Here is a 25,000-nt window from a genome sequence, read left to right as displayed (position 1 = left end):
GATTCAATACTAGACATCCAAGATCTCTAATTTTTATGGGTGTCGTGGACAGCGTCCAGCAAGGAACAAAACCCGGCTTAGAAACTTGAGAAGGAACTTGGCAACGCTACGGATTGTTGACAGAGAGAGAGAGAGAGAGAGAGAGAGAGAGAGAGAGAGAGAGAGAGAGAGAGAGAGCAGTTGGTCAGCAGGATAGACCCATTATGCGAGTGGACAATAGGCTGCATTATGGTGCTAGCATTCCGAGAGCATCTATTGAAATCAAATAACTCCTGTCTACTACAATGCATCTGCCGGGAAAATAAGGGAAAGGAAAAAATACAAATACGCCTCTCTGGCGAAAAGAAAGAATAGGACAGACCATGGAATCCTACAGGGGTTAATATTTTATTTAGTCTTCAACCTGGCAATAAAATCCTGCCTGATATTGATGGAGAGAGAATGCGCCTTTGAAAAGGCTTCTCGTCTATCATTAGCATTCTCAAATAGTCATGGTGAAAGGTCTTCGGCTTATCATTTTAAAATAATAATAATTAATAATAATAGTAATAATAATAATAACCATCATCATCATCATCATGATAATAATAATAATAATAATAATAATAATAATAATAATAATAATAATAATAATAATAATAATAACTGAAGTTTCGTTTTGCTTTGCATTTCGATATATTATAATAAAAGTAAATCACAATGGACGCAGGAGCCTGCAAGAGTCTACAGTATATTACGTTTATGTCTTTTTTGTTTATTCACATGAATGCATTAAACTTCGGAGTCTGAGGATCTGTTAATGATCCGTAATAAAACACACACACACACACACACACACACACACAAAAGAAATTGCCAGCTGGTACGCTAATTCTTATAAACAGGAAAAATTACACAAATATACAGTAAAGCTAATTACAAAAACTTGCAAAAACTGATATGGTATTTGTATGTGTGTATATGTATATGTATGTGTATATACATACATACATACATACATACATACATACATACATACATACATACATACACCATATCAGTTGTTAGAAAGGAAAATTTACAGTTCCAGTTCCTATCACTTCTCATTGCATAGGAGTGTTTTTGTCTTTGTGAAATCTCTCTCTCTCCACAAAGACAAAAACACTCCTATGCAATGAGAAGTGATAAGAACTGGAACTGTAAATTTTCCTTTATAACAACTGGCTAAAGAGCGCCTTGAAAACAGCACCGACTGAAACCCGAGAGAGGAGACCCGGGTAGAAATCCTTCCGACAAAAGGGTGGATGGAAAAAAAAGGAAAATGAAAAAAAAAGGGCTTCACCAATGAATGAAATTGAGAAATTAATTCTCCACTCTGCCAGCGCCGTAAGGAAATAATCTTACAGAAAAGCTTTCTTCACGGAGTCCTGAGATTGGGCAAACACGATCAAACACGAAGGCAGGTCGTGCCAAGCTTCCCCACCCCCCATGCACTTGAGCTCGAAGGAGAGTGAATCACTGTACAACAGGGTCACAATCTCCGCTTCAAAGGAACATTGAAACTTTTGGCGTTTTTTGAATAGTTAAACTCGGAAAAAGAGATCCCGTAAAATTATGGTAAGCAATGTTGTCAACAAGCTGGCAACAGATTACAAAATTACAGGTAAAGTGAGGTCTATATACAGCCCACATCAAAACCTTTGTAAAGTGAAGCTTGAAGATCCAATAAAACGCTTTAAAAAGGAAGCCAAGGGCTGAATTTAGCCCCATTGCACCAATAACCAACAACAACAGCTCTGAACAGCTTTGAAAGTTCAGAGAAATTAAGAACAGAAAGAAAATTAAGCCGTCATGTTACTGTGAGCCCAAGAAGCAACGTTATAAAGTGAAGCTTTAATTAAGCCCTCACGTTAAACACTAAATTCGTGTGTCATCTTAAAGAAGGAAACTTTATAAAACGCGTAATAATATCAACACATGCAAGAAAATAAAAGGATAGAATAAGGCTGACATTTCAAGGAAAGTTCCATTGATATCTTTGGTTTATAAACATGGACATACGCTAAAATCAAACGAAAAGATACATAACTTGAAGCTCAGGGATTCAAGAGAAGACAGAATAATTAATGTCACGAAAAAAAACTTTCAGCAGTCATATTTGTCGCACTGAAAACGTGAGTAAGGTACAAGTGAAATATGATAATGAAGTAAACAACATGGCGGCTGATGCTCGATCTGTGGTTTCGAAAACTGCCGCATAAAATACGGTTCGGCTCTGGCGGCTTCTGGAAGAGTAAGATTTTAGAATGAAATAAATGTTTGAAACAATGATAAACTAAAAATTAATATGAAATATTTCTTAAGGACCTTAACATTCAAAATCTTCATAGTTGTAATAGAGTTCTATTAGTTATGTGTAAAACAAGTTATGAGAGGCGCGCCTTCAATCATAACTGTCCTAACAGAATTTGATTGGTTACGAGTGAAGATAACTAAGAGTTATGAAGTTACAAATAATATGAAAGATCATTTACAAGATCAGAAGGAGCACCAAGAAACTTTTTAGAAAATACAGTCGTGGCATCAAACAATAAGTAAACATCTTCAAACAATATAACTGGCTGGACACAAAGCAAGACTGCAAATTTCTAAAATCGTTTTTATACATGTTTTCGAAAAAGCACAAGATGGAACAAAAGTAATCTTTAACCTTACAACTGATTAACCGAAACTATTCGAAATCATGATCGCTGTTGAAAGAAATATGGAAGTCGGACTTGATATCAAGAAGTATTGAACAGCTAAAATCAATGTCTTTCGGAATAAAAAATAATTTTCGTAACTTTTCGAAATTATGTCGACGCCGCTGAATATCTTTGAACATTGCAGATGGAATAAAATTAAGTAAATTGACTTACTTTCTTTTTAACCATAATCTTTAGGAAACTTAGTTAAATAATCACTCCCTGTGAAAGGTCAGAAATGTTGCTTGGGAAAAGCATCAACCAATATATAACTACGACATGGGAAAGTTATAGATCAACTTCTGTTTATGAAAGCAATCAAAATTCTATTTGTGGTACAAGCATCTATGTTGTTTATAAAAAATGTACATGCCCGGCCTATGAAAGACTTCCAATGTCTACTGCTTGAGAAAGCATTTACCAACAGATTTAACTGATAGTGGAAACTGATGGTATGTCGACCAAAGTGGCAACCTTGACTCCATGACTTTCAACAAGCACATTGCCACAGCTGGTGGTAATCAATTGAGTATTCGGATTAATTGTGAAATGTTTAAAGGTAGCTGCAACGCCAATGGGCTACCTGGAAGCCACGAGATTTCCGTCGCAAAGTGGATGGATATTTGAATAGGAGAAAGACCCTAGAAGCTACAAAAAACGAAAATTTTACGCAAATCGCAAACATGAAAGGCCAAAGGTGACGACAACTCGTGTCCCAGAGTGGGACGAATGGAGAGACCCTAGACGCTACAAAACAGTAAAACTAAAAGCAAATCGCAAAAAGGGCAGAACAAACTAATTAAGGATAACCTCTCTCCCCACCCCCTCCCCCCAACGCGCTAAGGGCACTACAAAGGAAATTGCATGATATAGCAGACACATTAATCTTAACGGAAACGAAAGATCTTTTTAGCTTACCATTTTGCTGAACGACTTCCTGGTTTGTAATATTAATAAAACGCAAAACATTTACGAGCAGCACAAGAGGGAGAGTGCTTTTTTCTAAGCATATATATTTTTCTATATATATATATATATATATATATATATATATATATATATATATATATATATATACATATATATATATATATATATATATATATATATATATATATATATATATGTATAATGTGTGTAATGTGCATAAATAGATATAACAATTACATGTTATTAACTTGAATGAAAGAAATAATGATTACATAACATGAAACTATAATGAGCACAAAAAGAATTGAAGAAAACTGTCTTTCTTCAAGCATAAAAATTGTGGAAAGACTAAAAGAAACTACGATTAGAAAAAATGATAACCTTAACTCTTACTTGAATGCCTCTCTCTTTAATGATCGAATAGATTTGGACTGCTCTGCTTGTTACGGGATGAAACTTATCAGGCATCTTGAATTTCATAACCATTATAACCAATTTATTCATGGACAACCGAAAACCTTTAAGACTAGACTACACCCATAAAAATGGTTGCAAGTATGCACTCTCTGATAATATATATATATTTTTTTTTGCCTTTTGCATAATGATTTTTACTGCAATTTTCCTCACATTCTTGTAAAAACTTCTGAAATTTGAGTCAGAGATCCTTAGTTAGCCCAGAACCTGTTTCACCAAAGAGCATTCATGACTACTTGAGAGATCTTAGAAATTCCAAGTACAGTCCACTTAAATACAAGACTTGCTTTTCTATACATTTGCTGCTTGCTATATGAAATCTGAGAATAGGTGGACTAACGGAGAGATGTCTTCCCCCATGAGTCATTACGACCTCAAGTCTGCTTTTTCCGAGCTGACGGTAAATATAGACAGCTAATATCATCAAGTCTAATCGTAATAAGCGGAATCTCATGTTCAGCACCAACCGGCTGAAAAAGAGAACACACAAAATAATTTTAGTATTTAATCAAGTATTCCGTTAATGCACCTTCATTTCGAAAGCCCTCGGTCTCGCGCTCATCATATTTCTCTAGAAGCTGAGAAACAGGTGTGTTACGCCCAGGTCAAAAGTCACAGATATGACGAACAATTAACTATTAACCCAATTCGCTGCTGCTGTTGACATTAAAAGAGGATGGCGCGACCAAAGGATTAGCATATACTGTCAGGCAAGATCTACCTATGCTTACAAAATGTCTGAACATTACCATAAGTTTGCGTATAAATGCATAAATACATGTAAGTTCTTGAGACGTGTACGTGGAAGCGCAAACTTTCCCTCTTCTTAAAAGAAGTGGCCTTCACAAAAGCAAGAAATCAAGCGCTTTAAAACAGAGAAGGAAAAAAATAAAAGGAGAAGGAAAAAAATAAAAGGAGAAAGAAAAAGAACCGGTTGAAAAAAACAAGACATCAAGACTGGAAAAGCTTTAGTGTGTCCCAAAGAATTACATTAATCGCACTCGGGAGGAATTAAAAAAAAAAAAAAAAGTCCTCGGAAGAAAAGCGAAATGGATACCTCGGCCTTTTCGTTCTGGAAGTCGGCTCTGGAAGAAAAAAAAATGTTAAGGGGAAAACTAATCCTTCTAGTTAGATGAGGAAAAATGAAGTGGAAAATAAGGCATTGCACTCAGCTTCGAAAAATTAATGGAAATTAAATTTTCAGTCATTTACCGAAAAATTAATGGGAAAAAATGCCATTATATTAGTTAATGGAAGAATTTGTTGAAAGTCATTCCACTCTGCTTCGAGAGGTAAATAGAAGTTTTAAAAGAAAATAAAAAACTTTAAGTTCGTCCAGGGAAATATTAAGGGGAAATTAAATCTTTCCAATCAGCTTTCAATCCATGCATATGTGCTTTCAGAAACCCCTTTGCATCATCGTATGTATAAAAATGAACTACTTATGTAGTTTTTTTACTAGTTGAATCTAAAATCGAGTTGTATAGTCACAGTGCCTAAAACCACAAAAAAATCTGTAATTCCATGAATTATTCAACGATTCCAAAACATAATATTATCCCTTTACTGTTTATTGACCAAAACAAAATGACAGAGCAATTAGAAAATCAACGGAAACCTACTCCCACAACTGCAATGAACTGACAGAGACAGGAACCCAGAAGGGATACTTTCCCATGAGACGAAATCCGATTCCAAAGGTCGATCACAAGAAATTAATCTTGTTCATAAATGCAGCTACGAAAAAGGTCCAAATCTTTTTCCCCGACGAGAAAGCAGAACAAAACATAACAACGGTTGGCTCTCCCCTGTGAAAAACCTCCTCTATGGTTTTAACTGCTTGCATTTTGGAGACCCCCACCCACACCCTCCCCTCCTCCTCCGCACCGCTCCATGATGGCTTTCAATGCAAACAAAACCGCCGTAAGAGTGAGTGGTCAGCCTGAACAAGAGTGGACGTCCCAACATAAGAACCTCCTGCAAAGGGCATTCTCTTAGAAGGTCGTGGCGAGGGCCATGAAGAGGGACAGGAGAAGAAGAACGAGGAGGAGGAGGAGGAGGAGGAGGAGGAGGAGGAGGAGGAGGAGGAGGGGAAGGGGAATGGCCTAATATGAAGAGGACAGAAGAGGCAAAGGGGAAGTTGTAAGGCGTGGCAAAGACCATGAAAACTAAGAGGAAGAGCTAAGGAACAGGAAGCTGAGCAGGATGTAGAACAGGAAGAAGAAATGGGAAATAAGAGGAGGATGATGAGGAAAGCCTAAATATGGAGGATGGAAGAGAGAGAGGAAGAGGATGACCTGAGCCGGCGTTTTGTATTATATGCAGCAAGTGAAAAATCTTCTCATCAAAGCTTGGCTAGACCAGGTTTTGAAGGGGGGAAGGGGGAGGGGGCAGGGGGTCGAGGGGTGGGCGGATGTCGAACATCGCTTAAGCCTGCCTTTGTTTACTTGGTCTAGGTCCCTCTATATACCTCACGTCCCTTTTCCATACTCTACAAAAAAAATAAAAAAAGAAGGATAATTTTGAAGGAAAATATTTAAAATATTTTAACGTAAACACACGCATGGGTGCATGCATTAAAGAAATGATCAAAGCACTAGTGTTTGCTTATTCATCTTGTTATAATTTAGGTATCGTATATGCTTTCGTATACGCCATAATTGCTTCCTAATTAATTAAACGCAAGTGTATAATAATAATAATAATAATAATAATAATAATAATAATAATAATAATAATAATAATAATAATCTGATCTTTTGAATGGAGGTTTCTTTAGGCATGTATACATAGGTATTCGTGCATGCATGAATCTCTCTCTCTCTCTCTCTCTCTCTCCTCTTCTTTTTCTTCTTCCTTCCCCGGGACAAAGGAAAACCTAAATACGCAAGTATCTTTTTACTCCCTTATTTTTCACCCCAGTCTGCCTCATTATTATCGCGGGGAAGCTTTCCTCCTGTGTGTGTGTGTGAATCCAGCTTCTGGTTGCATTGCCATATTTAATGCATTGCTTGTCGTACGTTGACCGACCTCGTTGTGAGGGGGAGAAGGGGAAGAAGCCTACTGAATTATACAATCCGCTTTATTTTTCTCGCCGTAATAGAGTCTTCTTCGTCGTACCGAGCTCTACGTCGAGTGAGGAGCGGTTAGGGTGCAGTAGTAAGCCGTTTCAAAATAGAGTATTTATGCATAAGTTTTTTATTTCCTCCCTCTACTGGACAGTCGAGGGGCGGGAAAAATATCCGCACTTTATCAAATATACATACTTGTGCGTAAATGAGAGAGGGCGTGAGAATAAGCGTACGAATATGCGTACTTCTCAAATGCTTCTCGTCAGTATATGCCACTGTACGTCAAAATTGGGTGAATGAGGCTGAAATGAGAGACAGAAGTTCAAGCAATTTAATCGGATGAGTAAGTCCCAGTGTTTCTCTCTCTCTCTCTCTCTCTCTCTCTCTCTCTCTCACACACACACAAGCACACACTCCGTAGTGCTTCAAAATTTAAATGTTTTGACTGAAACTGCCCACCGGGTTGTGAATGCGAATGTATGAACATTGCAACAGGGAGATGTTGTTTCTACGCTCATGCAGCATCATTTCCATGGCTGCTTGCCGTGAAAACTGATATTTGATTAAAAGTTCCGTTAAACTACTTTATGCTCTTAATTATAATATACTGTTAAGTTAAACTAAAAATCCTGATTTCGAAGTTTTTATAAAAAAAAGAATGTTTACTGTATGGGCGTACATATTCATATGCCTCAATACGCAGTACATATCAGCTGACAGACACACATACATATGTGTGTGAAACAGAGAGAGAGAAAGAGAGAGTATACCTAATGATATCGAAATGAAAACAAAAAATATTCCTCACTTGCCGACCAAATGACTGCGCTGTAAAAACCCCTCGAAAAAGAGTCAACTTAAAAGAAAAAACTCGTGAACTGTTGTGTTTAAACAAGCCAGGTCATCACACCTATGACATATGGGAACCATTTTTATTTTTACGAAAGCCACAGCTATTGTGTTCACACGCTCGATACAGACACAAGAATCATGATTTTTCTTTCACATCATTACAAGTCGAACACATACCAGAGAATTCCACACTTCAACGTGGAATCGAACCCATCTCAGCAAAAGCCCTCCAGAAACTCTTGTGTATTACTATGCATCGTGAATGCCTTCCTTCTACGATAACGAAATCTGCCGAATATTTGCTCTCAATTCACAACGAAATTATGTAACACATGTTCCCCATTTGTAAGTAAGTTGTTCTTGCTTATCCGACGTCAACTATCTAGGCAAGTACATGGCTTAATGTCACTGTAAATAATGGAGGCACATGGGATGTTGGCGAGCAAGTGCGTAGCACTTTCTTTATGATTCTTGAGAACAGAGAATCTATTAATCTTGACAGTGCGAGATACATATATTATCTTCCAAGTGTTTGTGTGTGTGTGTGTGTTTTATTACGCAACACACCACACAAACAAAGAAACCAAAATACATACACATAAAACATCCTGACATTTATGAAACTCCTTGAATCATCAAACAACAATACAAAGACTTATACATAACGTATTCTTATGTGAACTAAAATCCCATAATATATCACACTGACAAATTCCAAAGAATATACACAATACATTCTTAATTGTTTGTGTGTACGTGATTCTGTAATAAGCCTCACAAAGACTCGCGCATCTTCTGCAATGTACAGCACAAAACATACACTGAAGTGTTTGTAATTCCTGCAAACATCTCACATACAAGGACACACACACACACACGAACAGGGACAAAGATAATACATTGTTATGCGTGTGTGAGTACGTGCAAATGCTTATGCTTATGTGAGAGTGAGTGCGTATATGTGTGAGAGTGCGTGCGTGTGTGAACACAGATAGAAAAGACAAAAGGGGTCTCCTTAATGAAGTCTCTCCCTTTCTCACTAATAAATATACAGAAGAAAGATGCATCATTTTGGGTGAAATAAAGGCGCCGAACAAAGCCGCTGGGAGAGAAGGCTATTGAATAATGAAGGCGCCGGCCATTTTTTGTCTTTGTGTTTTGGTCGATAATGATGTAAAGGCCACCGATATTCGAATAGGAGCACCAATATATTTGTGGCCATAAGTCCGCTGCCTTGTTTTCTCCTTCGCGTACGTTATTGCGTGCGCGCGAGAGCTGGTGGTGGGGCTTTACGGGATTTGAAATTCACATAATTGTGATTATTATTTTTATTATTATTATTTCTTTTTCTCAGCCATTTTATTTTCCCTCTGAAAGCCTCATGGATCGTGAATTATGGAGTACTACGGCTTGGTCATCCAGAGCATTGTTTTTTCCCCAGCAATCCTTATCTCCTTGATTTTTAGCTCGAAAACATCTGAGGTTTTTCATCAGCGGGGAGCGAAAACCAAAAACAGCTTTGAGTGTTTTTCATCATTAAAATTCATCTATTTATGTCATCCTCTCTACTTTGCTTTGTTTGTTGCCTCAAAACTGAGGAAGCTTTCAGAGTTTCCCTCTGATCTTGCCTGCACATTTTTGCGGCCCTTCTTCTTAACTAATTTCACTCTTAATTTTCACGTTTTCTGCTTACAAGTTCTAAAATCACAAGTTTCTCATCAATATACAAAAAAATATCAAATCTAAAACTAAGACCCATGGATTCAATTTTTGACTAATTATTTGCATTACACTTCAATTTAACATCAAAATTATCATTTCCATTACTATCCATTCCAGAAACCCTCGCCAACATCATCCCTCACTCTTCAGTGCACAGAATTTTTCAAACCAAAAATTCAAGAATACCTTAAATCTATCTTTAAGCATCTTATTCTTGCGTGTACATTTGCAAGACCCTCACATTCTCCTCTCGTCTTCCAGAAATCTCTCTCTCTCTCTCTCTCTCTCTCTCTCTCTCATCTTCTCCTTCCCTAATTCTGGAGTTCTAACTCTCACTCACCGTCCTCATTCAGTATCATAATATCCAATCATCATCATCATCATCATCTATTTCATATTACAGTTCCTTTATTTCACTCCCTCGTAAGACGGGGCCTTCATTTCTCACATGCACGATTTTCTCCACCTTCCTCATTTCCACCATTACTTACAATTCTTTCGCATCCCCTTTTCGCGTCATCTTTAGTCGCTAGACTTCTCCTTTTCATGGTTTTCCATTGTTTTGTCATTTTCCGTATCTGTATCTATCTATTTATGTATATATATATATATATATATATATATATATATATATATATATATATATATATATATATATATATCCTATGAATATATATATGTGAACGTACATATATACATACATATATATATAAGAGCGTACCAGGGCCCTGTTCCCCGCTGCCTATACATCACTTTTATTACCTAAAACTCCTCGCCCTTCTCTAACTTCATCTGTCCTTAACCCCTTTTCTCTTTTGGTGTTAAGCGTATTTTCTATTCACATTAATTTTCCGTCCCCTCTTACCCGTCATTCTCTCTAATTACACTTTTCTCTCGCCTTCCTTCATCCCCTTTTGCTTCCAAGACTGCTTTGCCACCTACCTCTTACTCCTTCCCATTACATTCCTTACTTCACTCTCTCTCTCTCTCTCTCTCTCTCTCTCTCTTATATACATACAGAATATTTGGCCATATAAATAGCTATTCTCTCTCTTACTCTCTCTTTCATGCGCGTTATATAATATATAACATATATACGCAATACGTTTATATGTACATACGTATTCCATAAAATCACATCTCCATTCACAAAAGCCTAAAATATATCACTTCAACCAGGTCTAATAACAGACACAAAGGTCCGAGAGTCGTCCGTCCGTAACAGAGACACCAGCACCAGTAAATGAAACAAATCAATGAATCCGCCATGTATATATATAAAAAGTCTGCTGAAGTCTAACAAGGGCCCTGCTTGATCCGACCTTCCGAGATAGCACTGTTGGTTCATGAAGATACTTCAGTTATATTCCTGATTAGATCTGATGTTGTAAATGTTTCATTTTTGCATACCACCTATACCGAAGTAACTATGAAAAGATCTCATAAAACTGTTCGATCCTATAGATAAGGACTTCGTTTGATAATGTGCATGCAGAAGAAACTTTGATGTACATTGCATATACGTAATCATATATATATATATATATATATATATGTATATATATATATATATATATATATATATATGTGTGTCAATAATGTGTGTGTGTGTGTGTGTGACAATGCGTGTGTGTGTGTATACACAACAAATCACTAAGTTTTCATATACATATACATAAATACTTGCGAAGAGTATTGCTAGGTAACACATTACATCTTTTATCAGAATTCCTATTATCTCTGAAAATCGGGTCCTTAATACAAGTTAGGTATACTGTGGATTTAGCAAAGACCACAGGCTGATTAACAGCTCTCCTAGGGAGGCTGGCCGATGGATTAGACTGATTTTACGTGACTAAGAACCAATTGGTTACCTAGCAACGGGATCTACAGCTCATTGTGGAATCCGAACCACATTATACCGAGAAATGAATTTCTATCGCTAGAAATAAATTCCTCTAATTATTCATTGGCAGGCCGTAGATTCGAACGCGGGCCCAGCAGTGTGCTATCCGAGAACTATACCGACCTGTCCAACGAGGAACTAGGTCATGTCTAAATCAGACATGTACGCATTACGCTTCTTATGCCCCCTCTCTCTCTCTCTCTCTCTCTCTCTCTCTCTCTCTCTCTCTCTCTCTCTGTCACACACACAGGCACAACATGATTTTCCACTATTCATGATTCTTGAATTCATAATTATTCACATTTCTCACGTGCCAACTCATTCTTATTTCACTCATGACTTACATAATAAAATTTGCCTCGCTCCTCTCCCTGCATATTTTCAAAACCTCAAAAAAACAAAATGTCGGCGCGCTCTCCTCTCGCCAAAGATTCAAAGTGCTTTCAACGCAGTAGCATTCTGGGGGTATGGAAAATGACCGGCTTAGAAATACTCTCTCTCTCTCTCTCTCTCTCTCTCTCTCTCTCTCTCTCTCTCTCCATCCATCTAGAATATTGAGGTTATAGATGACCTACTTAGAAAGTCTCTCTCTCCTAGATAATGACGCTACACATGTGACGTGTTAGAAGTAGACTCTCTCTCTCTCTCTCTCTCTGGCAGTCTTGTGAAAACTAGGAACATGAAGAGAATTCCAAAATTCAAAGATATAGTGACAGTAGCACAAAGATCTGTGCCACCTACCAGTTATATGAAGCACCCGAAAATCGCCTTTATAATTAGAGGACATACGGTGATTTCATACTCGCAATACCTCATGCAGTCATTACCTGGTTCATACTTGTCCAGCACAATACAAGTACTTATCGGCCTCTGAGGTGTAATCCGTAAACAAGCTTATGTTATCGCTTAATTTTTGCAACATATATCTGCCATTCATTTGGGCAGTACGCTCTATATTCTACACCTAAATAACACATAACTATGCACAATAGGCAGGTTTTATCATATCCCAGACGAGAGGCGCAGAGAGGCATTACGTCCCAGTTATGAAAGAAAGAGAGAAAGAGAGAGAGAAGAACAAAATTCGGTATATGATGCGCATTATTTAATCGAAGCATGGCTCATCTTCTGTCAAAATGTCAAATCTCAATCTTGAAAATGTCAGAGAGAGAGAGAGAGAGAGAGAGAGAGAGAGAGAGAGAGAGAGAAACACAGTGATAAAGAATTATTAAACAATACCATGACGGCATTTCAACGGAAGGATATAATTATTAAAAGTACCGGTGGCAGGAAACAGCTTTACAAAGAATACGAAAAGTCGGAGAGGATATAAGTTATAGCATCATGCGCTCGTTTGTACACTCGGTTATAATTTGCGGCACAAGAAATGTAATAATAAAATGGGTGATTTCTACGATAATGAATACTGGCGAGAGAAAAATGAAAAAAAGTAACAATAGAGCAATGTTGAAAAAATGCATGATAATGATAAATGGTGATGATCCAAAGAGTAACTCAAAAAATATCATGAAGAAAAGGGAATAATAATAATAATAATAATAATAATAATAATAATAATAATAATAATAATAATAATAATTTATATGAACCGAGAATCCCAAAAGTAACTCTGAATCAATACAATGCCGAAAAAATGGACAATAACGGCTACCCACAAGGGAAGGGGTGATACTGGATAGGGGACCATTAAGGGGGTGGAGGAGGAGAATAAATGGGAAAAGGAGGGGGAGGGGAGAGAGAGAGAGAGAGAGAGAGAGAGAGAGAGAGAGAGAGAGAGAGAGAGGAGAGGCCAGGCGAATGTGAAGGAGGAGGAGGAGGAGGAGGAGGAGGAGGAGGAGGAGGAGGAAGCGAACGAAAAGGACATAACAGAAGGAAACAAAAACAAAAACAATCACTGAATACGACAATGCAGGGAGGGACAGAATGCGTTTCAAAAAAGAAAAAAAAAATTTCTGAACAATACAAAATGGAGTCTGGAAAAATTTTGGGTTTATACGACTGCGTAATGACGGCGTAAGTGAAACTCAGGTACAGAGATTGAATTATATGGACGAAATCCAAAAAGACAGAAACCTAAAAATGACAATGACACTTTGTATCAGAAACAGGAAAAAATTCGATGGTGTAGGCAGAGGGTGAAGCACAAAAAATTAACACAATGAATAGCTTGGGAAATAAATTTGTTACGTAAATATGCAGCATGCTTGAATACACACGCACAAGCACAGACATTATATATATATATATATATATATATATATATATATATATATATATATATATATATATATATATATATATATATATATATATATATATATATATATATATATATATATATATATATATATATATATATATATATATATATATATATATATATGTGTGTGTGTGTGTGTGTGTGTGTGTGTGTTTGTATATACGTATAGATGCATATAATTTTCTGCTGAGGAAGTGCTTTCCGTTCTTATAGACAGTATTACTGTTTCCATAAAAATATGCTCAGTTAGTACTGAAATGCATGAAGTACACAAAAATATTACATATGAAAAAAAATACCGAAAATCTTAAAGTGTAGCCATGACAAGGCTTTCAAATTTCAACGATGTCCACCCAAACGTTACACGGAAGACGCCTGCCACTTCATTACGATAAAAATGCGCACACGCACCGAGTATTTCACTTTTCGACGGAAGTGGAAAAAGCAGCGAAGGTCGTGTTTCTTTAAGGATCCTGGGCGTACATGATATTTAACCCCCTTTTTCCAAGCGTCGGTTCTTTACCATACTCTACAAAACACACTTCCGAAACATTTGGGTTTTTTCTTCTCTTGACCCACAGAGATTTCTAACCTCCTTCTTCTCGTATACGTAAATAAGAAATCGGCCTTCGATCTTCAGAAGGATTATTTACCCTTACGAAGAGCCAACAGTTTTCGTTTGGCCCCACATCTTTCTCCGCCTCTCTCTCTCTCTCTCTCTCTCTCTCTCTCTCTCTCTCTCTTTCTCTCCTGTAATTTGTTATCACAACTATACTCTTTTTTTACGGAGATAAGGCATGCAACATTACTCAAATATTAACCCACCTTTTTTTAGCTTTCTCTCTCTCCTCTCTTATGACCACCACTTCACAACATTTTATTCCGTAATTTCCCTCTTCTCTCATTTTCTTTCCCTCTTTCCTATACTAACTTTAACCTTATGCCCCACAAAAATTTTCCCCTTCACCTTCTTCGCCCCACGCTCTCCCGCCCCCCCCCAACCCCCCACCATCCTTTGGCCTCCATTTCCCCAGCTCATTTGACCACTACTTCGGTTTGTATTTGTTCTCTTGATGGGCAGAGGCTTGAAGGAGATGAGGAATGGATGTAGAGATGGAGAGAGAGAAAGAGAGGGAGAGGGAGAGGGAGAGAGTGAGAGGGTATGAGGGGGAGGGAAGAACCAGTGACTTGTGGAGGGCAATAAAGGTGTATAGGGAGGGAATGTAGGGAGACGGAGGGAGGTTTAAAGCAAGACTTAATACTGGCTTGTTTACATGTCGAATAACACTGTAATGAAATACGAATTAAATGATGAAGAGGACATACGTAAGAGTAAACGCACTAAAGCGAGAGAGAGAGAGAGAGAGAGAGAGAGAGAGAGAGAGAGAGAGAGAGAGAGAGAGAGAGAGAGAGTAGACGTAAGAGCAAGTAAGCAACGGGGCCCAGAGATGCCTCAATGAAATAAAAGAAAGAGGAAAAGAAAAATAGGAGAAAAAAGGACATTTCTAGAGGTCCAGCGAGGCCGCAGTGCCACTGCCCGAAGGCTCGTCGAGCGATCAGAAACCTTAAAGAGTGCCAGATTGTTTGGGGAAAAATTCCAGAGGCTATTATGAGGAAGATGGCTCCCTTCCTCACTAGCAACTGCCTCTCCGAGGATGATGTTTTGCGCAAGACGACCGACTTAAAGACGATATCAGTCCTTAAACACACCGTATTGACGTGGATTAAGAGCGCTTCAAGTCCGTCGACGGACACAGATGTGGTCGGATGGACTGCCACGTAGGAGGACACCGAAGGCAATGCAAGGCTCGTGGGAATTTCAGTAAAATGATCTAAGCGACGAAGTTTTTGTCTTCGAAGGCCATGACAGTATACCGTCAGTTACTGAAAGGTAATTCGTGAGGATAATGAACAACAATAACAGCATAAGAACATTGAGGTTCTGATGATGATAATAATAGGAGGAGGAATAACAAGGAAATAATAACGAGAAGAAGAACAACAACAACAAAAAAAGACCTAACAAATGAATGACCCACTCAAAACATACACAATAAACACATTTATGCTTATAATTGAATATGACCATTGTATGCATTCCGCATAAAACACACACACACGCATTCGCCGAACACACAAAGTAACGAGATAAAGTGCAGCTTCAACTAGATAATTACGAGCCTGGGCTTAAATCATGCCCCCACCAGCCGTGAATAAAAAAAAAAAAGAAAAAAAAATGTTGAAAAAAAAATCCCAAATTCAAGTCACTTTTCCGAAATCCGGGGCCCCTTTTTTCGGGCCGGTCAAATAGAACCCACTCAGATTCAAGTGCCCATCAGGCAGCCAGGAAGAATGACCACATTATAACGAAGAATGAAGACTGCAGGGGAAAAGTAGCCGGAGCCCTCGAGTACGCTCGCCTATTTCCCCTCGTACTGGAGGAGTGATGGAGTCCAGGAGCGCCGAGCCGGCGGTTGGGCGGGCGGGCGGGCGGGCGGGCGTGCAGGCAGACGGGCGGGCTACATACCTAGTTCGTTCAACCCTGGAATTAAAAAATGAACGAAGAAAGAGAAGAAAAAAAAGGGGAAGATTAAAAATCAGAATGGCCCTGAGTAAACACAGCCTCTTGTTTGCATGTGTTAATTCAAATGTCGGTTATTTTTTTTTTTCTTTCTGGAACTTACACACACACACTCTCTCTCTCTCTCTCTCTCCTTGTGTTTTCCTGGTGTATGCGGCGGTCGGAACTTGATGGTAAAAAGGTACTGTTCGTTCTGGTGAAGGAATGAGTTCTACCCAGGTAACCTTCATCGGTAAAAAACACCTGGCTTCCAAAACAAATGTGTTGCCTTAAAGGCGTCTTAATTGACTGTTTATGCAAATTTCCATTTAATAGGTGTGGCCTTAAAAGAATGTAATTTTGGGTAGATGTAATTTATTGTTTTAAATAAAAAAACAAGACTACTGGGGCTGAAAAAAAAAAAAAGAAACTATCAACATTATGTTGAAATGACAGGAAAGAGCAGAGAGAAAAAACTAATATATATATTCACATATATATATATATATATATATATATATATATATATATATATCTATCATGATTTGTATGCACATACGTTCCCTAAGTAAATATTCACACTTAATCTGGAGGATGGTTTCCATTTCAAATAATCACGTGATCGATAGACAAAAATAGAAAAAGGAAATTATCAGTTGCATGACCGGGGGAAGCCGTCACATCATATAACAGTTTCATGGGGCGAGAAATTAAAAGGAATTATCGTGCCCGTTAATCCTTCTAAAATGGAGGAGGAGGGAGGGAGGAGGGAGGAAGGAAGGAGGAGGAGGGAGGAGGAGGAGGAGGAGGAGGGGAGAAGGAGGAGGAGGGGGGAGAGAGGAGGAGGAATTAGGCAGCCTTCCTAATCCCGCAAAAGACGTCCTATGCTGGACGTGGTTTATTGACGAATGGATTAAGGCCGGGGATTTGTCTACTGCTCTGATGGCCAAGTAATAATAATGAAGAAGCCTTCGAGGTAAGACGGAGCTAAATAACAATCTCAATAGGAGTGACTTGGCAATGTCGGAGAAAGGAAAAATGACCCTTATAGTCAGTTCCTCCTCCGCATTTTGTTGATCACTGGGCGCCCTACGCACTGCATTATATTCTGTGGCTTTTTTGTCATTCCCCCAAAGGAAAAAGGAGGGGGAAAAAAAGAAAATACGTAAAAACTCCTCAAGACACGGACCTCCTACTGCGGTAAAATAATATTACTTTGCAAGTAAATGTCTTTATTACATAATCGGATTCTCTTTTGTTTTTGTTTATCAATACTCAAGGGTAAAAGACAAGCTTGGATTCTGGAAATATCATATTAAAGAATTAAATCTCTCTCTCTCTCTCTCTCTCTCTCTCTCAAGAATACTTTCATTGTATCCATCTTTCCTTTCTGTTCAGCTACAGACACGGTAAAAATAATGTTAAAGGCCCTCAGTACTTCGAAAAAAAAATGGAGTAAATAAATACAAAAAAGTCGGAATAGCTATCCTGCTAAAAATACCACAAAAAACGGTGGAAATAAAGAAAGTAAATAAAATGGGGGTAACGAGAATTTTACCACTTCAAGCTATAAATTCAAACGACTCAAAACACCTATCTAAGCCTACAGTCACATGCTGCATATACTGTGTACTTCTACTCGCTGTGTATTTTTGCATTCTGTGTCCTTTACTCCTAATTGAAAAAGGTCGACAGCTGTACGCCACCTCAATTTACTTAGGAAAAAAATATATGTATTCTAATAAAACTAGAACAAATGTACAGAAAAAATATATATATATGTATATATATATATAATTTATATATGTGTATATATATGTATATATATGTGTATATATATGTATATATATATATATATATATATATATATATATATATATATATATATATAATAAGTTAAAATAAGGTCAATGATAAAAAAAATGTCTATTAATCTATGTCACTTATATAAAATAAAAGGTATAGGTATGAAACGATGTTTCATACCTATACTTTCTAAATACTGGCAATGACTGAATTAAACTAGATCTGATTATTATGACCTACTCAAAGGTGACAGGTCTGCGTTCACATGCACACACGAACGAACGCCAGGTAACAGAAAGGAAGCAATGAAACAAAAAATTACGTTTCACCGAAACATCTGATTCTAAAACTATGCCTCACAGGCATTTACTTGGCATCACCGAAGCATCTGGTTACTAACTCAAGCAATCAAAGTATCTGATGTCAAACAATCATTGGAGCATCGGATTCTTAAATTAGGTCTCGAACTCACAACTACTGAAACACTCAAACATTTACAATAAAAAAAATTCTTAATAGTGGAAACGGAGACAAGTTTTCTCACTTGGAAAAGCGCACACGAAAACCCCCCAGGGGCGAAAGGACAATAATCACCTGGTTGTCCAACTTAAGAATCACCGAAACGTTTGATCATTCCTTCAAAAATCTACCTCTGAAGGAAAAAACTACCTCTGAAAACTACCTCTGAAGGGGAAAAAACTACCTCTGAAGAAAAAATCGGCAACGAATCTTAGCTTCAAGTTCTCCCCCCAAAAACAGTGTAGGGTCCCTCAAAGCCGCCTCCCAACCCTTTTTACCCCTCACCCGCCTCCCTAAACAGGACCCCTCCAACATCATAATCATCATCATCTCATCCATCATCACCAGACCAGGAGCAGCAGCAGCAGCAACCCCTCGCCTTCGGCCTCGCCTCTCCCTCCCCTCCCCTCACCTCGCAAGCCGAGTTCTCTCAACCATTTCCCCTCGGGAAGATGACGGATAAGGGAAACACCAAATGGAGACAGGTATGAACAGCAGGGGCTGCATAAAAGGGAAGAAAAGCTGCCTGATAAGGGAGAAAGAAAGGAAATGGGAAGGATGAGAATAAATAAAACACAAGACTGTGAATGAGCGATATTTACATAAGATCAAATCCCGCATCTCCAGGGAGAAAATATTCCAGATATGCATCAAATCAAATGAAAAAGAAAATTAAGACCTTAAGATATTCGGCGTCCTTGCATTACAATATCATCTACGATAACAACGGCGCAAAGTAAAAAAACGGACATAGGAAGATGATCTGGGAAAGAGGGTGATAAAAAAGGCGACTAAGGCATAAATGTAATAATATAAAAGTCAGAAAGGTGTACAAAACACAGCCTGAAATCATTATTTTCTGTAAAAAGGAAAGCGCAGCGTAGAAAAAATGAGAAGTAACATTGAAGATTTACAATATAAAACAAACACTACCTGATCATTTATACAAAAAGGCAAACAACGAATAAAATTGCATGTATTACTAAGAAGCCCAGATAATCAAATAAAAAATCAAAGAGGAGAAAGATGGGAGAGACATCACAAAACCGAGTCGAAAGAGCCAAAACGAAAGTTCTCGGGGAGAGAGAGAGAGAGAGAGAGAGAGAGAGAGAGAGAGAGAGAGAGAGAGAGAGAAACTACATTCCTTATCTTACCACAGTAGGGACCCCAAGATCTTCACTAGCCTAAGTGTTGCGGAAAAGTTAGCCAAGAAACGAGAGAGCCATTTCCTAATGGCCTTTTCAAAAGGAGCGTCTGTCTGGTCGTTTTGTTTCTTTCGCTTGTTTCCTCTTGTGGTTCTGAGAAGGAGGGATACTGAGTCCACATCCGAAACATGTAAGCCATTGAAGCCTATATAAAAACACATGCACACATTTTAGTACGCAGGCTACACACCCACAGGGATATGTACATACACCCGTCTAACTTTTTAATATTAAATACACACACACACACAAACATATATATATATATATATATATATATATATATATATATATATAATTAATAAATGAGATATATATAAATGTATGTACATATATATATATATATATATATATATATATATATATATATGTACACATATATATCCAATTAATAAATAGATATAAATGTATACATACATACATACATATATATATATATATATATATATATATATACATATATACTATTTATACTATACAAACATCATACTAATGCTTGCAATGGTAAAACTCACGAACACGTGGAAGGAAATGTATATTTTATGATCATAATCTCTCCACCTATCTCCTGCATTATCTGACTTGACTATTTCATCCAAAAACATATATACAGTATTAAGGAGAGAGAGAGAGACAGACAGACAGACAGAGAGAGAGAGAGAGAATCTAAATGAGCATACATACACACAAACACATACACAAATTCTCAACTTCATATTTCTCTAAACCTCAATCTTACCTAATAATACTCTCTGGCTCTCTCCGAAAACGTTCAACCGGAAAGCAACTTTTAGCCGTTCTCATAAGTTTTAATTCGGTTGGCTGGCAACCAGCAGAAGTCCCTGAGTGGGACTCAGGCCTGACTAGGCCACTGCCCCCTCCCCCTCAAAATCTCCCAACCCCTTTACCTAACTGGCAACTGCTCCTACCCCACGTCCATCATCATCTCTCCCTCTGACCCTTCTCCAGTTACTCCAGTTACATCTTTCTTACTGTCCAAAAAGTTCCTACATTATAACCGTATTAAGGATACTTATCTTCTTAATTTTATTTACTCATTTTCCTTTATAAGTTCCTACATTATATATATAAATATTATACAAATATATACTAATATATATTTGAACAGATATATATATATATATATATATATATATACATATATATATACTTATATATATATATATATATATATATACTTATATATATAATATATATATATATTATATATATATATTTGGTATATATATGTTTATAAACGCTAGACCGTATCATCTACCAGTATTCAGTTGCAAAGTCGAGTAACAATAAAATTTCAGATGACTACCTGAAGAACGACATTACTGACCTTCCGGTTGATCTAATGTTATAAATTGGTTTCAGGGGCTAAATACCCTGAGCTCTTCATATGACACGTGAACTTGATTTCCAAGTTACCCGCTCTTCTTTAAAACCTTTAAAGCATTATGATTTCCGATGCAACTAGAACATTTATCAATTACAATGTCACTCTGAAAAGGTTCTAATTTCGTTATATATATACAAAAGATACACATTCACATACTCGTGTATATATATATATATACACATATATATATATATATATATATATATATATATATATATGCAAAGAATGATAGAACATATGAAAAACAGTTCTAGTCTCAGGCAAAAACAAACACATACATAGAGAGAGAGAGAGAGAGAGAGAGGAAATAAAATGTTTCCCAATGGAAATGAAAAAGACACCTGGAAAGAATTGCAAGCAATTTCTTAGGAGAGCTCTCGAGAAGAATAAGTTAAGGATTGGCCATTTGCTTCCCGTGAGAAAACGAGTACGTAAAATGAAAATGCGATGAAAAGTGTACGACTGTCAATTACTTTTTTTTGGAAGGAAACGAGAAAATATACAAAACTCATTTGAAAAACCTATCTCCTTGATACAACGCTAAAGTTATAATAAAATAAAGGTAAACAAATTTCATCAAAAATAATCGCTAGGAATAGCAATCATAAAAAATACGAATCGAGTTGTCAGTGAATTTTCTTTTATATAAATGCTGAGGAAAATAATGCAGATGACATAAGAAAGTAAGTGATAAATTGTGAATTCTGGAAAAGGAATAGCACAAGACAATAACCAATATCTAAATTAATTCAGAGGGAGAAAGGAACGATTGTGAGAGTGTACAAAACCCTTAGAGATAGAGCACAAAAGGCAAAAAGAAATAAAAAAATTGTTCATGTTTTCAAAATTCAAAAGCTCCCAAGCACTTACCCACCGATGTAGCTGAAAAGTAAACAAACAAACAAAACACTGCCATTTTTTGCAATCGGCGTGACCTACAAAGAGTGAAAAAGGGACACAGAACAAACCAATAAATAACTAGATAAGCAAATGGTACACCGGAAAGAATAAATTTCTGTATGTTCCGTCCCCATCTATCCCCCCAAAAACGAGGCCCAATAAACTTTCATCAAAGCCTCCCCCTACCCACGTTTTTAGCCTTGGCCTTTCCCCCTTCCTAAAGAGGTTTACCACTTTCCTTCTAAACCCACCTCTCATCTTCCCCTATCTTTCTTTCCTGATACCCAATCGAAGATCCTTATCTTAAGCTTTATCTTACCTTATCGAGAGCGGGGGGCGAATGGGTGTCTGGACGTTCAGGTTCAGATCGAAGGTCGTGGGCGCCCCAATACAGGGAGCGCTCTGAAGCGTGTCCGAGAGGGGGAGAGGAAGGGGGCACGTCTCCCCTTGGGGACGAAGGCCGCAAGAGCTGACACATTGTCTGCTGCAGAAGGGAGTGAGCGCCCACACCACCCGCAGCTGCGGCAGCAGCCGCCATGGCAGGGCTGAGACCAGGAGGAAGAGAAGGGCCGTTGTGGGGCGTGTCGGACCCTCCGAGGCTGTCGCCGCCGCCTTCATTCTCGCCCGTTTCCTGAAAAAGCATTTTCGTTGTTAGAACAGTATTCGGGTGACTAGCATTAGTATGAGGCATTAGCCTCCAGCCTAGCGTAGATAATAATTAGAATCATACATTAGATATCTTTAACACAGTGAACAGGTGATCTTGATCAATGAGGCTTTCCACTCACCCCAAGAACAAAGTGAGAGAGAGAGAGAGAGAGAGAGAGAGAGAGAGAAGAGAGAGAGAGAGAGAGAGAGAGTTCCGAACGCGAATGATATTAATAATATCTTTTATAAAGACAAAGGCAAAAAAAGCTCAGAATTTACAATCGCTTTTACCAATGGCGATTTGAGCTAATGCTTACTTTTAAAACCTAGCAACAGCAGCCTCAAATAATGAAGGACCGGGCCGCCTTTCAATGAACTGTTTGCGCATATGGTCATAATAAAGTAAAGGGGAAAACTTTCCTTTGATAACAAGCCAGTGACTAATCCTGTTAAACAAAGGTCAGAAATTACAGTTTAAACACGGTACTGTATAAAACACTCTTGGCACAAAACATGATGCATGCATAAGGACAAAGAAATATGCAATGGAATACGTATCAAATTGGGCTTATTTGTGTCTTCGTTGTGTTAGTACCGACCTATGGTTATTTGTCCATAAAAGTATGCAATCAAAAACATTAAAAAATTTATACACATTATATATATATATATATATATATATACTGTATATATATATATATATATATATATATATTTATTTTTATTTATTTATATATTATATATAATACAATACATATATAATTAAACCTTAGATTATGAAAGATAACACTTGTACAGTAATACACATAATATAAACATTGCATAAAATTCTACTTTATGTTCTTCTTGTTGGTACATTCTCGCACACACACTGCTAGCAAACCCTGGCAAAAGAAAAGAAATAAAGAAAAAAAATGTACGCGACGTGAAATGTTACAATCGAATCAATACGTATATCTCACGTCATCAAATTCTGTCAAGATAAAAAGTTTCTAGAAAGCTTGAAGACTCCGACGTACCCTCCAGCCAGGAAGTGAGCTGTCGCCACCATATCTTTATCGCAACACATCTAAATATGTTTTACATAATGAATGATGAATTATCAATAAAACACAATTTAAATATGCGAACCGATGTTAGTCTGTACGAAGGTCCATTTTTAAAATGGGTGTGACAACGCGCAGTCTCCGTAACTACTTGACTTGCCCATAATGTAACACTGTTGAAAGAAAAAAATTTATTCACCGCCAACTCAGTATGCATGTGGGTATACATACAAAATCCTTTATACATACATACATACATACATACAAACATATATATATATATATGTATATATATATAGATAGACAGATAGACAGTTATTTATATATGTATATAAACACATACTGTACATATGTGTGTGTGAGAATACATATGTAAACTTCCTTAAAACAAAACTACAACAAAGAAGGCGCAAAAGGCTAAGGCAACGAGTTCATTCTAAAGAAACCTAACATGTTAAGATTTTTCATTACTTCTGAAAGTTATATCCTGAAAAGCCTTGATTACCACACGCAAGTGCTCTGTTAAAAACACACATTCCCCGACAGAAAGTGCATTTTCACAAAACAAAAGGATTGTCCAAAAAAGCTCTGGAATCCGTCCACTAGCTTCCGGACATATCACAGAGCACGATGGAGCCGTGAAGCGTGCGACAAGAAAACAAAACTCCCGCCAAAAAATCTCCCTAAAACTGGCGCGCTTTTTTCCCGCCATTTTTCCTGTGGAAGGCGGTTAGCGCCAAAAGAACAGAGGTGGGATGTGCAAGTGATCCATTTTGGTTGATGATGAAATATGGCTAATTTGTCGCCAGCGGAACTTCCAAATTATGATTTATCAGATTTCTAAGCGTCATTTGACAGAGTACATGAAAGAAACCAGTAAAATAGGCGCTGGTTCTGTGAACTTTAGGCCTCGCATTAGGACTTGGGTGAGACAGGACGGAAGGAA

General features: G+C 37.5%; 1 protein-coding gene across 2 annotated transcripts in view; it reads right to left on the bottom strand.

The window, feature by feature from the left end:
- dati (datilografo) overlaps positions 1-25,000 on the bottom strand; it is a 1,058,780-nt gene that overhangs the window by 528,399 nt on the left and 505,381 nt on the right. For both annotated transcript variants that reach the window (XM_067085712.1, XM_067085713.1), the window contains exon 3: positions 22,680-22,991. In XM_067085712.1, the coding sequence (XP_066941813.1) occupies positions 22,680-22,991 (312 nt within the window). The remainder of the gene's footprint in view (positions 1-22,679; positions 22,992-25,000) is intronic.

Source organism: Macrobrachium rosenbergii, chromosome 42 (genome assembly GCF_040412425.1).
Source record: "Macrobrachium rosenbergii isolate ZJJX-2024 chromosome 42, ASM4041242v1, whole genome shotgun sequence".
Classification (NCBI taxonomy): domain Eukaryota; kingdom Metazoa; phylum Arthropoda; class Malacostraca; order Decapoda; family Palaemonidae; genus Macrobrachium; species Macrobrachium rosenbergii.
The sequence above is the reverse complement of the archived record's forward strand: the minus strand, read 5'-3'. Positions and strand labels throughout refer to the sequence as shown.